The sequence below is a fragment of the Rhinoderma darwinii genome, chromosome 3, assembly GCF_050947455.1.
Source record: "Rhinoderma darwinii isolate aRhiDar2 chromosome 3, aRhiDar2.hap1, whole genome shotgun sequence".
Classification (NCBI taxonomy): domain Eukaryota; kingdom Metazoa; phylum Chordata; class Amphibia; order Anura; family Rhinodermatidae; genus Rhinoderma; species Rhinoderma darwinii.
The window spans coordinates 233,947,947-233,969,776 of record NC_134689.1 but is presented as its reverse complement, the minus strand read 5'-3'; the positions used below and the strand labels follow the sequence as shown (position 1 = coordinate 233,969,776).

The 21,830-nt window shown below is 43.4% G+C and overlaps 1 protein-coding gene across 1 annotated transcript in view; it reads right to left on the bottom strand.

Moving 5' to 3' along the window:
- The window catches only part of LOC142750416 (uncharacterized), a 372,136-nt gene that overhangs the window by 20,063 nt on the left and 330,243 nt on the right, over nt 1-21,830 (bottom strand). The window contains exons 93-94 of the mRNA XM_075859419.1: nt 4,404-4,412; nt 803-838 (exon numbers count right to left, since the gene is read on the bottom strand). Of these exons, the coding sequence (XP_075715534.1) occupies nt 803-838; nt 4,404-4,412 (45 nt within the window). The remainder of the gene's footprint in view (nt 1-802; nt 839-4,403; nt 4,413-21,830) is intronic.

Here is a 21,830-nt window from a genome sequence, read left to right as displayed (position 1 = left end):
ATACACATATACTAGGTAAACTGTAGATGTTTCTGTAAATTCATTATTTCTTGCAAACATTCCATAGGTAGGTAAGCAAGAAGTAGGGGACAGGGGGAAGGAAGTATAACTGCAGGAGCTGACTACACAGAGTTTGTTTGTAGTTGGTAACCATGGAGACACTTAGGTCTGCATAGGACCTGTAGATACAAAACAGCTGGATTTTTTTTTAAAAAAATTTTTAAATCATTATTTGCAAAGGAGCAATAGGATGCATAGGAGCACTCAAAATAAAATGGCTGCAAAGTGCACATAGCCTTTCAGTAGAAAATTGAAGTGAAGGAAATCAATTATATTCTACTTATGTGTACATTAGAAAAAAAAACTGATATTTAGTGTATGATATATTTGTATGTGTATATGATTAATGTGTTATGGTATATATGATCAATGACCCAGATATAGATGATAATTAGATGAATCACTGGCAAGTCATACAACTTATACAGCAAATTAATAAGTGATTGGAATTTTACTATTAACATTAATGGAACTCTAAATATTGGACCGGGCATTTCAGATGTAATAAAAGTAGTATACTGTAATATGCAATGTATACTATTGCTGTTTTGGTGAAACATAGTTATTGTTCAATTAACCTAAAGTACGCCATGGGGGTGGTGTGCTTTTAATTGACGTTGATGCGTTTTTTTGGTCATAAAGTGCACATTTGCATTACACCAAGGCTCTTAAGTGGGGGAGAGCGAAGACACAAGGCATTCAGATGGCTTATTAAGACAAGTGTGTAATTATTAGAACTCACCACTTTGAGCTTGATCACTTATTCTGTTTTGTGCTGCTGGTGGTATTTGGAAACCAGTCACAGTATGATATGAGTGAAAATATAAAAATAAAACAAAAGTATAGTAAAAGGATAATGATTTCAATGTATCCTTTCTACCTAAAACTGGAGTAATATAACACTGGTAGCTGCGGAATATTAGTTATGCAGCGAGGCAGGGGTGGCATTTTTTTACATACTGTAGTATAGAACAGAAAAGCGCAGTCATGATACTTAAAATGTATGCAGCATATCCGACCTAGAACCCGCAGGGAATTCCGACTGAAAAACCACACCAAATTGTGGGGCAGGTTTTCGTTTGGAATCGGAAAACAGAGGTGAAAACTAAAAAGAAGCCAATCTTTACTTCACTGACATTACCATAATGACGCGCCCCTCTGTTATGAGGCTGCAGCCCATGTGACCGCTACAGCCTGTGATTAGCTGCAGCAGTCACATGGGATGAAATGTAATCCCAAGATACCGGGCTTCACGGAGAACAGCCGAGAGGAAAATAAGACGTCGCAATGATAACGCCAGAGGGGTAAATGTAGACTTTCAGATTTGTTTTGATTTTTGCGCCAGAATCGCAGCTTTTCCACCGCAAATTTTTTTAACATTTGCTACTTGTTGCGGCTTTTACCTCCCCTTCAAATTCAATAGGGAAAAAATGCAACAAAAGTGAAACGATTCCGCAGCATAAATTGACATGCCGTAGAATAAAAAAAACGCATTGCAGGTCGTATTATGAAAGTTTTTCCAGCTGATTTTTTCCTCAGTGTGTGTATGAGATTTGTTCAAGTCTCATTCAATTTGCTGCTACTGTAAATGCTGCAGATTTTTTGCACAGAATTCCTTTACGCTACACGGAAAGCCAGCCAAACAGTTTATCTATTAGGCTGGGTTCACACATGGTGGAATTTCACTTGAATTCCGCTGCGGACACTCCGCAGCGTTAATCCGCAGCGGAGCCGTTTCTCCATTGACTTCCACTTAAATTTAGAAGTGTTCGTTTAGACGATGCGTAAAATTCCGCTGCGGAGCATAGGCTGCGGAGCGGAATTTGGTGTCCGCAGCATGCTCTGTCTGTTGCGGAGCAGTGGCGGACTGGTTGCGGACTCATGGCGGAATTTCTCCATTGACTTCAATGGAGATTCTAAATTCCGCAATGAAGTCCGCAGCTGTCATGCACATGTTATGTGTGCTGCGGATGCGTCTTGCTTTTTAACATGACATTTCTTCATTCTGGCTGGACCTATGTATTTCTAGGTCTACAGCCAGACTGAGGAAGTCAATGGGGCTCCCGGAATTACAGGAGCGTTGCTAGGAGACGTCAGTAAATAGTCACTGTCCAGGGTGCTGAAAGAGTTAAGCGATCGGCAGTAACTGTTTCTGCACCCGGGACAGTGACTACCGATCCCAATATACAGCAACCTGTAAAAAAATAGAAGTTCATACTTACCGAGAACTCCCTGCTTCTGTCTCCAGTCCGGCTTCCCAGGATGACGTTTCAGTCTAAGTGACGGCTGCAGCCAATCACAGGCTGCAGCGGTCACATGGACTGCCGCGTCATCCAGGGAGGTAGGGCTGGATGCCGAAAGAGGGACGCGTCACCAAGACAACGGCCGGTAAGTATGAAATTCGTTTACTTTCACTAGGGAAAGTGCTGTCCCTTCTCTCTATCCTGCACTGATAGAGAGAAGGGAAGCACTTTTCCCGCAGTCCGCAGCAGCTAGTCCGCATCAATTTACTGCACATTTTGGGCAGATCCGCAGCCGTAATCCGCAACCCGGATTAGGTGCGGCATTGATGCGGACAGTTGCGGAGGAAATCCGCCACGTGGGGGCATGCCCTAAGTCAACATTTGTAACTGCAATAGACCTGGCACATCACTGTTCTTTTAAGTGACATGGTAAGTTGAGGGAGTATGGATGCAGTATAAAATGAAAACAGAAGAGCTTCTCGGGGCATTTGATTGGTATCAAGAAGGGATTTCGTTTTATGCTGCACAGTGAAATCCAGGTAAGTGAAATGCGGCAGTTAATTGTTGAAGAGGATCTCTATAAGTTATAGACAAATGTTTAGTTTGGATAATTCCCAGCTTTCTTTTCACATCACTTATTTTTCTAATAAACAAAGGGGAATTCCTATTGTAAGCATTTACGGCATATCCATAAATGCCTGGTAGGTGCGGGTCCCAGCTAATGAGTGAACAAGGGACTGTAACCCGCGTTTGCCAATTTGCTGGCAATGCGGCCTTCAGAGAGGCGGCTTTATTGAAGCCTACGGGAGTTATAGAAAGAGCCAGGCAAGCAAGACAGGCAAAATAGGTAAAGTAATAGCATAAAGTCAAGAAAAAGAGTGAGAGGCAAAGAAGTAGATAAAGTACATAATAATAATAATAATAATAATAATAATAATAATAATAAATAGTTGAGATGAATTGTATAGCAACACATCAAAATAGTAAGCAGTTTATAGGTTAGCGGACAATGATTATGCCACCAAGTACATACAGTATATAACATAAAAATTGTCAAAGCAGCAGATTGATATGGGTAGGTTGACACTGAGTTTCTTGCAGGCAGAAAATCTGTCTCAAAATTCAGTTTGGAATTTTGAGGCAGATTTTGCTCTGCCTGCTCGCCGTTTTTCGTGGCGTTTTCCGCCAGCAGCTATTGAGCGCCGATGGACAAAAATACACTTCCGCATCAAAAAACTTTTCAAAAACTCTGTGTGAACATACACTAATATAGGAATGTCTTTTAATGTATAAGAAAGCAATGTATAATATACTTTTGAATCTTGCCCAAAATGTACTGATCCATTCATTCATCTATTATCCAGGAATTCGAATTTCCACAAAATTTTTGCAGGTAAAATATTCCATTAATTTTCAAAAACACAAAAAAAGTTTTTTTTAGATGGTTTACACAAGGACTGGACAAATCGTTGTTGCTATGGCAGCCAGAAGTCTAATGCTGGTGCTTAAATTTCAAATGCTTGAGACAGACAGGAAGTGGCTGAGAGATTACAAGCCTAACAGAAAATAAAGATTGAGGCCCCATGCACACGACCGTAAAAAAACTCCGTAATTGCGGACCGCAATTACAGACCTGCCTGGTTCTATTGGCCGCACACACCTTTCCGTATCGCTGCGGAAGGGTGTGCGTGCCGTAGAACCGTGCCGGGAATTATGGAGCATGTCCTACTTTTCAATTTTTACGGGTCATGCTTCCAAACGTTGAAAATGCGGCCCGCGGCAGTCGGCGGCCGGCCATGCCCCCCCAATTGCGGGCCGTGTGCATGAGGCCTTAGGAATTACTTTTTCAGGATTCAACAGACAGGCAAAAATTAATGCTTGAAAAAATCGGTCTGTCCTTTGAGTAGTAGTCCCTCCAAATGAAAGTATGAGTGGCTGCTGCAGTGGCTCCAGCTGTTTCCATATACAATATTTTGTAGAGTAAAACTGGTCTGTATTTATAATGTTACATTATCTATTTTCTCTTCATGACATAATGGGCAGTGTTCTTCATGGTTAGAATTTTTATTTTTACCTGAAAGATGTACATCTTTTACTCACCTGTGAATGCTGTAGAGAAGAAAAAGAGAACTCGGTAAGAGAGTGAAATGGTTAAACACTTTCTACACATGTAAATGTGAAAAACATTAAAAGAGCAGATAAATAAAACATAAAAATACTGCATTTAGATCGATATAGAAATGTTGCCAGATATATCAAATACAATGCTAGCACGCCGCTGTAATTTGTGAAGATAAAATAAACAATTAAGTCTATCTTTGGATCTGGAACCTAAGGCCTAGTTCACACTGAGTTTTTTTGGTGCAGTTTTTGACGTGGAAACCGCACCAAAATACACCCAAAATGGCCTCCCATTGATTTAAAAAAAAACAAAAACGTTTGCGGGAAAGAGAAGCAACATGCTTTTTCCTCCCGCGTTTCCGTCCCTGACCTCTCAATTAAATCAATGGGAGGCACAGAAACGGTTTGTCGCAGTGTTTTATGGCTGGAAAAAACGCCACAAAGAAAGTGCAGGCAGGTCAAAATCTGCCTCAATATTCCTGAAGGAATTTTTAGGCAGATTTTTCTGCCTGCAAAAAACGATGTGAACATACCCTGACACACACAACAGAAAAATAGTAAGGGTATGTTCACACCACTGGCGTAGCTATAGGGGTCGCAGCGGTCGCAATTGCGACCGGGCCCCGAAGCCAGGGGGGCCCACGGGCCCCCGCACCACATCAATAAAAAGTTACTATAGTAACTCGGGCCGCGGGCCCCTGTTACTATAGTAACATACTTTACTTACCTTCCTGGTTCCGGATGGCAGCGGCGGTCCTGACGTCAGGCGCTGTGCGCAGCGCATGACGTCACAGCGCTATGCCGCCGCGCACAGCATCGAGACTACAGAACTCCCGCCGCGGCCGAAGAGGAAGGTAAGCTTAGCCCTGACTGGCGGGGTCTGACTCCCGGGACCCGCCAATCAGCTGTTTTGAAGGGGCTGCAGCACTCGTACGAGAGCTTCTCCCCTTCATTCCTGTCACTTCATTCCGGTCACACTGTGAATCGGTGTCGGCGATTCACAGTGTGAGCGAGTAGTGAAATGAAGGGGAAGCAGCTCTCGTACGAGTGCTGCGGCCCCTTCAAAACAGCTGATTTGCGGGTCCCGGGCGACACATCAGCTATTGATGGCCTATCCTGTGGATAGGCCATCAATGTTTAGGGACTGCACAACCCCTAAGCCTACGATGTATCAGGCTTAGGGGGCCCATGAGACAGGATCACAGATTGTGTGATCCTGTCTGCTGGGCCCTGTATCTAAGCCAATCACATGGTAGGCTTAGATACATGGCCCATGCGTGATCCTGTCTGCTGGGCCCTGTATCTAAGCCTACCACACTAGGTTTAGATACAGGGCCCCAGCACACAGTAATCTTATACTGTATAAGATTACTGTCTGCTGGACCCTGTATCTAAGCCTACCTTGTGGTAGGCTTAGATACAGGGTCCCACAGACAGTATCACACATGGGCCCTGTATCTAAGCATTAGGGTATGTGCACAGACACTAATTACGTCCGTAATTGACGGACGTATTTCGGCCGCAAGTACCGGACCGAACACAGTGCAGGGAGCCGGGCTCCTATCATCATAGTTATGTACGACGCTAGGAGTCCCTGCCTCGCTGCAGGACAACTGTCCCGTACTGTAAACATGTTTTCAGTACGGGACAGTTGTGAGGCAGGGACTCCTAGCATCGTACATAACTATGATGCTAGGAGCCCGGCTCCCTGCACTGTGTTCGGTCCGGTACTTGCGGCCGAAATACGTCCGTCAATTACAGACGTAATTAGTGTGTGTGCACATACCCTAACACACGTGTTACTAATCATTTTTTGTGTGTTTTCTTACAGGTTCGGTCGTTGGAATACGGCGGATTCCAGGACTACTTCGATGACAGCTTTTTTTTTATTAATAAAATGGTTAATGAGGGTTGTGTGGGTTTTTTTTTTATTTCACTAAAATATTTTTTCTATGTCTTTGTGTTTTTTTTTAAACTATATTACTACCGCCTTAGTAATTGCCGCCGGCTGATTGACAGCGTCCATTGCTAAGGCGGGGCTTAGTGTTAGCGGATGCAGAGGCTAACACTAACCCCCTTTATTACCCCGGTACCCACCGCCACCAGGGGTGCTGGGAAGAGCCGGGTACGATCCAGTACCTGACCATCTGTAGTGATGGTCGGCCACTGGGGTGGCCGCAGGCTGGTATTATCAGGAGGGGAAAGGCCAAAAACAGTGGCCCTTCCCATCCTGGTAATGCTGCCTGCTGCTGCTTTATTGTATCTGGCTGGTTATGAAAATGGGGGGTACCCCACGTCATTTAAAAAAAAATAAAAAATAATTGGAAAGAACGATGTCGGGTCCCTCCCAATTTTCATAACCAGCCAGATACAACACAGCAGCAGCAGGCAGCATTACCAGGGTGGGAAGGGCCACTATTTTTGGCCTTCCCCAGCCTAATACTACCAGACTGCGGCCACCCTGGTGCCTGCCCGTTACTACAGATGGTCGGGTACTGGTTTGTACCCGGCTCCTCCCAGTACCCCTGGTGGCGGTGGGTACCGGGGTAATAATGGGGGTTAGTATAGCCTCTGCACCGGCTAACATTAAGCCTCGCCTTAGTGATGGAGATTGTCAATCAGCCAGCGGCCATTACTAAGGCGGTGATAATAAAGTTTAAGAAGATACAAGCACATAGAAAAAATATTTTATTGAAATAAAAAAACACAACCCTCATTAACCATTTTATTGAGAATAAAAAAAACGCCGTCATTGAAGTCCTCGTATCCGAAGTCCAACAACCGAACATGTAAAAAAAACACAAACACACAAAAATAATCAGTAACACATAAAGAAGCAAAATTATTATTCTTACCTATCCTGGGTCCAGCGCTGGAGCCGCAATGTCAGCGAGCTGGGCCCTGTATCTAATCCTATCATGTGTGATACAGTCTGCTGAGCTGTGTATCTAATCCAATCATGTATGATACTGTCTGCTGGGCCCTATATCTAATCCGATCATGTGTGATACTGTCTGCTGAGCCACTGTATCTAATCCTATCATGTGTGATACTGTCTGCTGAGCCACTGTATCTAATCCTATCATGTGTGATACTGTCTGCTGAGCCACTGTATCTAATCTTATCATGTGTGGTACTGTCTGCTGAGCCACTGTATCTAATCCTATCATGTGTGATACTGTCTGCTGAGCCACTGTATCTAATCCTATCATGTGTGGTACTGTCTGCTGAGCCACTGTATCTAATCCTATCATGTGTGGTACTGTCTGCTGAGCCACTGTATCTAATCCTATCATGTGTGGTACTGTCTGCTGAGCCACTGTATCTAATCCTATCATGTGTGGTACTGTCTGCTGAGCCACTGTATCTAATCCTATCATGTGTGATACTGTCTGCTGGGTCACTGTATCTAATCCTATCATGTGTGATACTGAATGCTGAGCTGTGTATCTAATCCTATCATGTGTGATACTGCCTTCTGAGCCACTGTATCTAATCCTATCCATAGTTTATAGGGTCGTAGTGCTATAGATATGCTATGCTGTCTCACATACACACTTTTTTTTGGGGCGGACACATATGTATTGGGGCTATTTCCCGGACATTTTAAGCCCTGAGGGTATGTTCACACGGCAGCGTCCGTTACGGCTGAAATTACTGTGCTGTTTTCAGGAGAAAACAGCACCGTAATTTCAGCCGTAATGGCATGTGCAGGCGTCTTTTGCTGCGTCCATTACGGAAGTAATTGAAGCTGGTTTTCCATGGAGTCCATGGAAAACGGCTCCATTTACGTCTGAAGAAGTGACAGGCACTTTTTTACGCGCCGCCTTTTGACAGCGGCGTAAAAAAAAATGACCGTCGGCACAGAACATCGTAAGACCCATTCAAATGAATGGGCAGATGTTTGCCGACGCTTTTGAGCCGCATTTTCGGACGTAATTCAATGCTAAAACGCCCGAATTACGTCCGTAAATAGTGTGTGTGAACCCAGCCTTAGTGACGCCCCGGCTGCTAGTGCTGCATTGTTGGGTCACTTAGGAGACCCAGCGATGCAGCTGAAAGCGGACCGTCGGCCATGAGAAGTTTGCGGGGGGGGGGGGGCCCAGTAAGAATTTTTGCATCGGGGCCCATGAGCCTCTAGCTACGCCCCTGGTTCACACAGCTTATTTTCGGCCGTTTTTCTTGAAATCGGAAGGAGAATGCCTCCAAACATCTGCCCATTGATTTCAATAGGAAAAACTGTGTTCTTTTCCCACAAGCCATTTTTTTATGTGTTAAAAAATGCCCGCAAAGAAGAAGTGCATGTCACTTCTTGAGCCGTTTTTGGAGCCGTTTTTCATTGACTCTATAGAAAAACAGCTCCAAAAACTACGAGTTTGGTTAAAAAAACGGCTGAAAATCACTTGCTGTTTTCCCTTGAAAACAGCTCTGTATTTTCAGAAGTTTTTTTTAGTAAGCGTGTGAACATACCCTAAGGCTGGGTTCACACGAGCATGTTCGGTCCGTAATAGACGGACGTATTTCGCCCGCAAGTCCCGGACCAAACACACTGCAGGGAGCCGGGCTCCTAGCATCATAGTTCTGTATGATGCTAGGAGTCCCTGCCTCTCCGTGGAACTACTGTCCCGTACTGAAAACATGATTACAGTACGGGACAGTTGTCCTGCAGCGAGGCAGGGACTCCTAGCATCGTACATCACTATGATGCTAGGAGCCCGGCTCCCTGCAGTGTGTTTGGTCCGGGACTTGCGGACGAAATACGTTCCGTCCTTTACGGACGTAACATGCTCGTGTGAACCCAGCCTAACCCTCACTTATGAAAGAAAACCAAACATTTCCTAAAAATTTTTTTGACAGTGCAAAAATAAAAAGCAGCTGGTAACAAAAACAGCTATAACAGCCATGAATTTAGGGAGCAGGAAGTAGGATAAGAGGTAGCAAGGCACCACAGCCAGATGAGCAACATGTCAAATGCTGACCAGGTTCGGATTTATGCCCTCACCGCACCCCTCTTTCCTACACCACAGTTGATTTATCCAATAGATAATGGCCGATAATACTTACCTTCCCTGGTTCTCTTTAGTTCCTGGAGCCGCTGCGCTAGATGCTGACACTGTCCAGCGTTAGGATGTAATGTGCGGTGGCGCACACAAAGTCCTGGTGCTACCAGCATTAGGATCATGTGTACAACAGCGCCAGGAGCTGAAGAGGAGCCCAGGAGCGCCATTATATACAGGTGTCTGAATTAATTTAGAGGTCATGTCTGGGGTCTAAATCAATTTAGGGGTCAGGTTTTGGCTTGGGGTCTAAATTAATTTTGTAGTTTGGTCAAGGGTCTCAATTTATTTACGGGTGTGGTCTGGGGGTCCGAATTAATTTAGGAGTATAATCTGAGATGTGAATTAATTTTATAGTCTGGGGTCTGAATTATTTTTGGCCTCTGGTCTAGAGTCTGAATTAACTAAGGACTCTGTTCTTGGGACTGAACTAATTTTGGGGTCTGGTCTGGGGTTTGGATTTATTTAAGGTGTCTAGTATCAAGTCTGAATCAATTTGAGGCTCTGATCTGGGATATGAATTTACTTGGATGTCTGGTCTGATTCATTTTAGGGGTTTAATCTTTGGTTTGAATTTATTTGTGTTGCTATAGAGGCTGGAAATGGCTTCAGAAGCGAGCGGCCAAAGATGTCACTGGATTTATAGAGAACCTGTCACCTCTTTTGACATGTCTAGTCTATTATAGTACGTCCTTGTATTCCCCATGAGATAACATTTCTGGAGCATTTTTAATTAGAACTATTTGTTGTGACGTTCCTCTTTTATTCCTCCTGAAACTGTATAAATAAACCTGCTGCTGTTTTTCCACCCCCTCCTTAGATTTCAATCCTGGATCTGCCCCTGATGTTGACTAGCAATAACTTAGGAGTATCATGACTCTCTATGCTCTTACAGGTATTTCCCGCTTTAAAAAAGGTGAAAGGTGAAGGTGGTAAAGCAAAATCAAAAGCTTTTTAAAAAGTGGGTTCTTTATATTGCATATCACAATTCATGGATCATAGAGTAGATTTCCATTTTCTATACGCCTATCATACAAGTATATATGGATATGTGGCTATGAACAATGATTGGAGTATTCTAACAAAGGGTCAATGATGTCAAAGTAAGAATAAACCGACTTATTTCCCTTTCCTATTTCACCTATTAGAGGTAATTTAATAATCTGCTGCGGATATCAGTGCGGCAGGCAATGGCACCATGCTCAACATTTACCAGCAGTATCCTTACTGATCAACTGTAAATTGGTTTCTACATGCTTATGGTATGTGATGAGGCGCTGATGATGATTAAATTCATTTCTTATCCCAGTTCACTTTTTAAGAAAGATGCAGTGGAAAGTCAGAGTTAGACTAAATAACTGAAATTGGTCATATCCCAAGGTGTTATTATAATGCTTAATGTAAGTAGCACCTGAGGTATCCATGGAGATGGCTACATGTAATGCATTGTCTTACAGAACAATCCTAAACAGATTGATGGCTGTAGTTAAAGCCTATTCAGCCACGAGCAGAGAGAAAACGCACTTAGTATTTGCAATTGCACATAGTACACTGTGAATGTGCACATATGCATAACATCATGTCAATGTTAACCCATTTTAGAATACACAGAGTCCACTTTACAACTATACTAAGCTACAGTTAACCAATTAATGACAATGTTGTGTTAATACAGAGGGATACAATGTGATTCAATAGCAGTAGGTATATGTCACTATGATGTATATTGGTTATGAGGGCAGCTGCAGGAAAATAGATTAGCTAAGGAATGGGTTAATTTCCATATTTTTACATAGACAACTTTATAGGATTGTAGCTATGCTGAAATTCCTTGAAGTTTAAACGTATTAAGGACAACGTTAATATCGTAGCTCAGAACTTTGTGATGATATCATTGGGTTTGCTGAGTAGATTGAGGAATGATAACTACCATCATAAAAACTAACATCTCATTTTGGTGGTCAAGCCTTTTCCTCTACCGGGCATAACTTTATAGCTGAAATCTCTTGGTTCACAAGTATCTCACATTCAAGCAATGTTGTATAATACTAGTGGAATATCTTAAATTACATTGTATACCATAAAAGAGTAGTCTTTGTAGGCAATTGTGTCCTATATCACAGAAGCAGAAAAGGCACTCATATATGGATGAACAGCCTCCCACGTGTGGTTTAATAGAATTGTCCATACAACTGTGAGTGCTCATACAATTCACAGTGCTTCTGGTCTATCACAGAGAATAAAGTGGCTGTCAAATTATACCTGCCAAATTCTCCTATCTGCACCAATCTCTCCCAGCTGCTGAGCGCTGAGTCACCAGTCATTACTGGGCACTTTGCTGGGAACTGAGTAAACAGTTGGCAACAGATCAATAGGAAATAGTGAGTAATGAGTCACCAACAAATGCTTAGCACCAGATCACTAGGCATTGCTGGGGACAGACATCAAACTGGGATTTCCGGACAGTGGATCACTAGGGATTGCTTATATTCTATCACTGAATAATGTCACTGGTCCCAAAGGGCTGTGAAAAATATTGTTACTGTGTCATCAAGGAATGGTCATGTAATATATTACTGCACCAGGATATGTATTTGGTGGCATTGCATGACTTATGTGGCGATAAACAGGAAACTTTTATTTTTATTCTATTTCATGTGGAACACAGAAGTTCCTTCTGAAATTCTTCCCTGCACCCGGATTCAGCAGCATTCACTTGGCCACTTTATTTTCATTATCGGTTGTTACAGCATATCCTAATGATAACCTGTCACTTGCTACCAGTGGCATAACGATTGTGGTCGCAGGTGGTGCAACTGTGACCAGACCCGATGGGAGAGGGACCCACAGGGGGCCCACCCCGTATCCCCTGAGGCTGCCACACCAGGCGGTTTGTGCTGCGCTGCATACAAGGTGCTGACGCCGGGTCTTGACAAGGTCCTGACAAGGTCCTTAGCGTCAGGACGTTATCTGCGACGTAGTGAGTAAAGGTTTGTTTTTTTATATATATTCCTAGGCAGTCTGATCTGGGGGTGTGCCCAACAGGGTCGGCAGTCCCTGGTAATGTCCCCACTTGATATGGTGGGAATACCCCTTTAAAATAATGTACTTATTGGTAACAAGTGTGCTCATATGCTGGGGTACAAATAAATAATATTTAGCAATGACCAAGATGAAAAATAATGACAGGTATTGTACATGAAGTTAAATTCACAGTAACACATGGAGTTGTAGTGTGTACATGAAATTCAGTAAGTGAACGGATAAGAATTCCTGCCATTCCAATGAATTATTTAGAAATGTTCTAGAGCTGCTTATCTTCAGTGCAGCAAGTCCGGTTCCCCTGCTGACTTCCTTCACTACTAATTCTTACTTACGACACTATTTGAATGATGTTTCAATCCCTTCTAGAGAGCACTGTATAGAGGGAACCCTGAGGACTATTTCAATCAAAGCTATATGGGAATCCCTTCAAAGAGTTGGCCACTTTCTCATAATTGTGCACATTTGCCTGAACTTAGTAAGTAAGGCCACTCACTATTTACAGTCATGTAAAAAAAGTCAGGACATACAATGTAATTGTTTTTAATTTTTCATAGCACGCCCCTCTTGCACTATGCAACCATCTACGTATATATGCACATATGTGAATGGGTAGGGCAGGGGCTAATGGACAAAGCATTCATGTCACCATTTCTACGCTTACAATCCCTGCAGTGTTTCATGCTTCTGCCCTCCCCACAGCGCTGTCTTTATCTCTGTGTATGGTCCATCCATTTTATTTCGTATTATGCGATTGTATATTATATCTAATAAAGATTTTCTACTTTTGCATACACTTTTGCATATCATTTTTTTAGGGGCTATGTTCCCTTATGGTTCGTGTTTAGGTTGTCTCCCCACTGCGCTGCCTGAACTTTCAGAATTAGGGCGTATTCACACGAGCAAGTGCAAAATTTTCATGTCCGAGTTGCACCCGTACGGGACTTGTTTTCACGGATCCCTCATAGGCAGGAGTTTTTTGAGGGATCCGTGAAAATGGTCGAAAATAGGACATGTTATATTTTTCAACAGACCCTTCACACGGTCCATTAAAACAATGGCTGTTTGAACGGCCCATTGAAATATATGCGTCCGTCTGACAGCCATTGTTTTTTTTTATAATATTATTTTTTATTGTTGTTGATTTAAATAACAAAATATTCCATTCTACATAACAAAAAAAGCTAAGAAAATGTAACGAGTTAACATTATATTAAAGAAAATATTATGTAGTACAGACACTATCCCAAAAGTCAATGATGGAAAATCAACAGTCACCACCTAAAACCCTGGGAAATATCGCGTGGGGAGGGGATAGAGAGAGAAAGAAAAAAGGAAAATAAATAACATTAAACATTACTCCTCAAACAACCACTAACACATTTTAAACCAGCCCGAATGTCTTTTTCTGTTCAGGGGGATAGTTCCATTATCCATCTGTTCCAGATCTTATAAAAAAAATATTTCTCATTTCTGTTTACTTAGCGTCAAGTATGTCAAGTAATATGATCTTTCCAAAGCATCACTCTATTCACCTTATGTTTTAATGTCCGTCACATGGACATATACAATGTTCGTGTGAATAAGCCCTTAAAGTGTTAAGAGTTATAATTAGTTTTGTATATTGCACAGAATTTATTAACAAAAACAGAGGATTAACCCCACATGTGCCTCCTACACGTAAATTTTTTGTATCATCTTCCTCTTGGGCAGAGTCCCCTTTTTCATTTGTATCTGTTTGTAACAGTTTTTTTCGAATTTATTTTTGTACTTTTCCTTTGCTACCTCCCTGAATTGTAAGGCTGGGTTCACACGACCTATTTTCAGGCATAAACGAGGCGTTTTACGCTTCGAATTACGCCTGAAGACACGGCTCCAATACGTCGGCAAACATCTGCCCATTCATTTCAATGGGTTTGCCGATGTACTGTGCCGACGACCTGTCATTTTACGCGTCGCTGTCAAAAGACGGCGCGTAAAATAACAGCCTCGTCAAAGAAGTGCAGGACACTTCTTGGGACGTAATTGGAGCCGTTTTTCATTGAATCCGATGAAGAACAGCTCCAAATTACGTCCGTAATTAACGCCCCGCAAAACGCGAGTACGAGCAATTACGTCTGAAATGCAGGAGCCGTTTTCTCCTGAAAACAGCTCCATAATTTCAGCCCCAATTGACGTTATCGCGTGCACATACCCTTAAAGTGCTGTGAAATAAATATATATATATATATATATATATATATATATATATATATATATATATATATTTATATAAAAGTAATAAGAGCAAGTTTATGCTAAAATTCAGATTGTTTTAATATTGAAAACAATGACAATCCTCATTGGATGCAGGGCTGGCCTTAGGGGTGTGCGTCAGGGCGCATCACTCCAGCAGGTAGAAGGGGGCGCTGCACTGGCTCCCTTCCCCTGCTTGTTTCAGCAGCTGACTTTCGCCCGGGCGCTTCTTCTCCCAGTATCGTTTATCCAGCCATAAAGGGAACCTGTCACCAGAATTTCACCTATTGAACTTCACTTATCCCTCACTGGCCGCTGCTATCAAAAGTTCATTGCCATTATCCCCTCTCCTAAACTCCTCCCCCGACTGTAAATAACGGTCTGCAAACATTTTGCGCTTTTTATCGTAATAATCCAGCGTCCCTTTGTGCGCACACACCAGAAGAGGACATCAATGCACAAGCGCAGGATTTTGTGTGCTGGGGGAAGACGACGAGCTGTCAATCAAAAGTAAGGAGGCCGGGGCTGCTGAAGGAAATGGCCGCTTGATCTCGGGGCTCCTGCCACATCATATGTATAAAGCGGCACACAGCGTAGCTAAGTACTTTTAAGTACTTCACCACAGTATATTAACTGCAGGATACCCCGGGGCACTTGTCGGGTGTGTGAGGTGAGAGGACCGGGACTTGCAGCGGGTGGGAACAGCCTCTTGGAGTGACGGCCGGACTGAGGGAGCGTTGGACCGGATCTGCCACATGGGGAGGAGGACGGCAGTGTGAGGACAGCGTGGAACATAGCTGACACACAGATTTGGGCGCAAGATATCTCCGGTAAGGGGCTGGTGTGCCTGAAGCGTGAGGAGGATCGGGGAGCAGGAGGAAGGGGTGTGTGAGAGCTGGGACCGGAGTGAGACAGTGCTGGACCTGGACTGACCACGAGGAGAGAAGTGTGAGGTATTTATCGTCGGTCATCGGTGGCTGGATCAGTACGCAGCTGGATATCTCTCTCTATAGAGAACTTAAAGGAACAGTGTCATCACAATTTTTTTTTTAATATGTTAACGATGTTAGTGCTTTATTAAAAATGTTTATATTTATTTGTGTGTTTGTGTTTTACTTTTTCTTATTTTTACACTTTTTCTTCCCTATGGGGGCTGCCATTTTTTTTTCCATTTCTGTATGTGTCGATTAACGACACATACAGACATGGAATACGGCAGCCACAGTCCCATAGGGACTGCGAACGGCTCCCGTCCCATCCACTTCAATGCACGCCGTCTGTGTGGGAACTGCACATGCGCCGCTCCCACACAGTCCAATTTGAAATGCGTGCCGTCCGGCGCCATTTTCCTGTGGACCGGAAGTCGCGGCCGGACAGTAAGATTACTACTTCCGGTCGCGGCCTCCGGACTTGTGCACTTGGACCAGCGGCAGCAGACGGAGCGGACGGGCCGGAGGGAGCCGCGGCGGCAGGAGCAGGTAAGAGATTTCTATGTATGTTCGTGTTTGTGTACGTTTACTACTGTATGTGTGTTAGCTCAAAAAATGGCGACACACAGTGTAGGAGGTTAGACCGTTCAAACCCCTCGTTTATCCCGGCACTAGCCAGGATAAAGGAGGGGGGGGGATGCTGAGAGCTCACTAGAGCGAGGGCTTTTTACCCAATTTTGCAATGCTGCAATTTTGGGAATAGCTCCATCTAGTGACCAGCAATGGGAAATATTATAAATTAGAATTAATTTATAATATTTCCTGACTCGTGAAAAAAAAATAAAAAATTTGAACAATGTTTAATCACCTACACACTAAATGTTTAATTAAAAAAAAACAAAACATGTTTTTCTGGCAACACATTGCCTTTAAATCATCCTTGGCCTCATAAAATTTGATATATTGACTGCTCTGGTGGAGGTCACATATTCAGGCCTGGGTAGGCCTGAGAAGCCGCGGCCTAAAGTTGTGCAGCGATCCAGGAGGTGTATGCCCTACTCTTCACAGTTGTAGTTGGCACTTAATTTGCTGCTGGGCTGGTGTTTCGAAGCTATCCTCAAACAGAGGCCTCTCTGGAATAGGGGGTCTGTCTACTCTAGTGTATATCACTGCTAAGTGGCCTGTATTCTTTTGCATACTTATCTGCTGGGGTCTAGTACCTGTAGCTCTTATCATCATGACAAAAAGGAAGGGCAAGGCAGCTCCTAGAAAACTCACAGAATATTTTGGAAACCCTGCTTTGGGACCGGCAGAAGAGTTGGCTTCACCGGCTCCCCTATTACAACCGCAAGTACGCACCCCCTCACCTCGGGGCTCTCCCTTGAGAGCAGAGGTCCTTACAGAGGATAGAGGCTCTTCTTGGGACTCGGAGCAGACTGGGAATGGGGGTCTGAGGGGGTCCTCATCTTCTCCTACAGCTTCACATACACATGCAGGCCCAGATCAGAGGGAATGCTTACAAGAGGATATGATGCCTGTCTCTCCAGCTCTGATGACTGCTCATTGTGATCTTCAGCAATTCCCTTCCTCTACTGACCCGATTACAGTGGACACCTTGAAAAATATGCTTGTTATGCTCCAGAATGGCATTAATCAAAGCGTCTCTTCTTTGGTCCGGAAGCTTCAATCTAATGTAAATACATTGGGAGATCGCACTGATCATCTTGAGCGCAAAATGGAAGATGTCACTACAGCGCACAATGAGTTAGTGGATGCGCACACGGCACTAGAAGAAGAGGTTAAATGGCTCAAAACCAAGGCTACAGATGCTGAGGATAGGTCCAGATGGAATAATATTAAAATCAGAGGTATTCCAGAGGATGTGGCTCCATCAGATATCCAAGCATTCCTCAAGCGTCTCTTTCTCACTGTTGTACCCTCTCTTTCGGAACTGGATCTTACTATAGATCGAGCTCATAGGGTGCCCAAATCCAAAGCCGCTCCTGAAAAGGCGCCGAGAGATACGCTGGCCAGGATTCACTTCTACCATGTAAAGGAATGCATAATGTTCCAATCCAGGAAGCTTAAAGTGCTGCCGGCGCCGTATTCTTCTGTCTCCCTGTTTCCAGATCTCTCCGCAGCCACGCAGAGAATTTTTCCCGGTGACGAAGATATTAAGGGATCACAACATCAGGTATAAATGGGGATTTCCAATCAAGCTCCTGATTAACCGCAACGGTACATCGATTACAGTGTCTTCAGTGGAAGAGGGATTGCGGTGGCTGCAGAAGTGGGATATCGGTTCGGCTGGTTCTGTGGGACTGGCGGATAAACGCAGATCTCCATCGCAAGTTACCAAGGAGTGGGACACTGTGAGATCTAAAAATACTTGAACTGTTTTCTTCCCTGTCAGCTTTTCTATATATGACCCGAGTATCCAATTCAATATGACATGCTAATGTGGTTATACGCTAACATGGTATTATATTCTCGTTGAGTATTGTATGATGTGTTCTCTCCCCCAGGAAATTCGGTGCTCACAGAGCATTATGTCTTTGGGTTCATTTGTTTTTATCCTTTATATTTGTTCTTTTTTGTTCAACTGTTTATATTCCAGGAACATCAAGTACTACATAACAGATCGGAGATCCAGGAATGTGGATCGGATGGAGTTGGGGAATGGGGTACAGTACGATACAATTGGTCGACGATTCCGCAGGGCATCACAGCACTTGATTTTCTACCAGAAACATGGTACTGCATATTTCCTCCATTAATGCTAGAGGACTTAATAGTCCATTTAAACGCAGTCTCTTATGGCGAGAGGCCAGGGCCCTTAAGTGTGAGGTGCTTTTCGTGCAAGAAACGCACTTTCATTCAGACAAAACTCCCAAATTTTCTAATAAATTTTTCCCTCACGTGTTCACCTCCTCCTGCCCAGCTAAGCGTAAGGGGGTTATGATAGCCATTAAGTCCTCAGTTGCTTTTAATATGAAGTCCCTCATCCAAGACCCACAGGGGCGATATTTGGGACTTGTCTGTGAAATTAATAATGTGTTATATACCTTTGTTAATGTGTACTTCCCTAACAAGCGTCAACAACACTATTTCCGTTCGCTGTTAACCAAAATTAGATCTTTTACCCAGGGTCTTTTGGTCTTAGGAGGGGATTTTAACTCCATAGGGGATCCTAATATGGATACCACTAATAGAAATAGATTCACAGTGCCATTGTCCCAGGTTATGGTGGAGGAAGGCTTATATGATGTGTGGAGATGTCAGCATGGGCTAGAAAGGGACTATACATATTTTTCGCAATCTCATCTTTCATACTCTAGAATTGACTCATTTCTGGTAGATGGTAGAGCTCTTGTTCAAGCCCAATCCTCTAGTATAGGAGACATTACGTGGTCCGACCACGCCCCAGTGTCTCTCTCGCTGGCAGAAAAATTTTCATCACACCCCCCTCCCAATGGAAACTGAATGATTTTATCCTGCATCACCCTGAGCATGCAGAGTATTTGAAATCAGAACTGTCTCACTATTTTTCCGTCAATACGAACTCGGTTTCTTGTCCTCACATTCTATGGAATGCTCATAAGGCCTTTATGAGAGGGTTAATTATTAAGGCCTGTTCTCGGGTTAAGCGGAAGAGGGAGGCGGAGGTTCTTGCAACTACAATTAAAATTGCGGATCTAGAAAATATAAATAAATCTAACCCTTCCCCTGGTGTGGCTTCTGAATTGCGAGCTTTACGATTGTCCTTACAGGCGTTATTAGTTTCACAACATGATATCTTTCTTAAAAGGATGCAGGTACAAACATATGTCCATAATAATAGAGCTGGGGCGTTATTGGCGAAAAAATTGAAGCAGACAACATTGCGTTCACGTATAGCTTTTTTAATAGATGATAAGGGTAATAAAATCATTGACCCTAGAGGGATCGCTGAGCGATTTAGGCAATATTATAGCTCTCTCTACAACTTAAAAAACAATTCTGCGACATTTCAACCATCGGCTTCTGAAATTACTGAGTTTCTGGACTCGGTGTCCCTACCGAAGATTTCAGAGAATCAGTTGAAGGCCCTGTCTGAACCCTTTACCCTAGAAGAGATAACCCAAGCTATTTCTGCTCTAAAACCCTTTAAAGCACCGGGTCCGGACGGATTCACTAATAATTATTATAAGTGTTACCCCTCTATTCTAGCTCCGCATTTACTAGCAGTGTTTAATAAAGCGGTTTCTGAGGGCGCATTTCCTGCTGAAATGTTGTCTGCCACTATTTTTACTCTCCCAAAACCGGGGAAGGAACCAACTGACCCGGCAAATTTTCGCCCAATATCATTATTAAATTCGGATATAAAAATTTATGCGAAAATCCTGTCCAATAGATTATACAATATAATTCCAAACTTGGTTAAATCTGATCAGGTGGGATTTGTGTCTGGATGGCAAGCTCCGGATGGGACAAGGCGGTTTATTGATCTTGTGCAATGGGTGGAGGCATCTCGGACGCCTTCTCTGCTGTTAACCTTGGACGCGGAGAAGGCGTTTGACAGGGTAAATTGGAGGTATCTGTCCCACATTTTGTCGCGCTTTGGACTGACGGGTAACATTGGCTCCGCAATATCGGCATTGTACTCTAATCCTTCGGCTAGGGTTTGACCTCTGGTTTTCTTTCTGACCCCCTCACAATTAGTAATGGTACACGGCAGGGGTGTCCTCTGTCCCCTCTCATTTTTGCTTTGGTAATGGAGCCGTTGGCGGAAGTAATTAGGACCAATTCTGACATAATAGGTATTAAAGTAGGATCTGCGGAACATAAGATAGGCCTATATGCAGATGATGTTCTCATAGCTATAACTGACCCCTGTACGTCATTGCCTGCGTTACAAAACTCTTTAGCGGAGTTTGGAAGAGTTTCTTATTATTCGGTTAATGCTTCGAAGTCCCAGATATTGAATTTGGGGGTGGATTCTCAAACTAAAAATAGGCTGACATCTCAATATCCATATAAGTGGCAGGAGGGCAGTATTATGTATTTGGGGGTGTATATTACTAGCCCCAGCTCCGCACTTTTCTCTAAAAATTATATGCCCTTGTTGTCTAAAATATCTAAAATGTTAGAGGGGTTTTCAAAGCCAATGATCTCATGGGCAGGGAGGGTGGCGGTGGTGAAAATGATGGTGTTACCAATTGTGTTGTATCTTTTTCGTACTGTTGCTATTCCTGTGCCTATTAACTATCTCACGAATTTACAAAGAATTATCACTAATTTTATCTGGGCAGGACGGAAACCCAGAATTCGTGTTTCCACTATGACTAGGCACTGTTCTAGTGGAGGAATGGGAGTCCCGGATGTTAAGAAATACTATCACGCAACAGTTCTTTCCCATCTTAAGCACTGGTGGAGGGGGAATACAGATCTCAGATGGGTGGAGATAGAGAGGGCTGCTGCAGCTCAACCCTTGATTTCCTTGTTGTCTATGGGTAGACCCTCCCGGTGGGTGCCGTCGGTCCGCCTTTCCTCGATAACCGTATCTTTGTCTTCATGGCAATTTCTAGTAGCTTCCACACCTATAACGGAATGCGTGGCTTTGAAACTATTACCGCTGGGATATATCTCCTCGTTAGTGCCGGACCTTCATGTCGAAAACTGGGTACTAGCTGGGGTGAACACTATAGGTTCTCTGTATGATTCCGCCATTTTATTTTCGTTCCAACAACTGGTCCTCAAGTATGGACTCCCTCAGAGGGAATTTTATAAATATTTACAACTCCGTCATGCTTTACACTCTCTAACAATAGACGCGCCCTATTTTCCAGCTACTGCATATAGATTCTTTACTAATGAGAACCAGAAACTTAGGGGCATAACGTTGTTTTATTCTGGGTTCAGTAGCACAGTGTCCGCATCAAAACCCGGCTATTTCCTGAAATGGGAAGCGGATTTAGAACAAGAGGTCCCGCTCAAAGATTGGTATACGGCTATTCATTGGGTTAGAAAAATTTCCAGGGGAGCTAGCCATTGGGAAACTGCACATAAAATTCTCTTATGTTGGTATAGAACTCCCTCCCAGATAGCCAAAATTAACCCCCTATACTCCCCTCTATGATGGCGGCAATGTGGGTTCCCGGGGA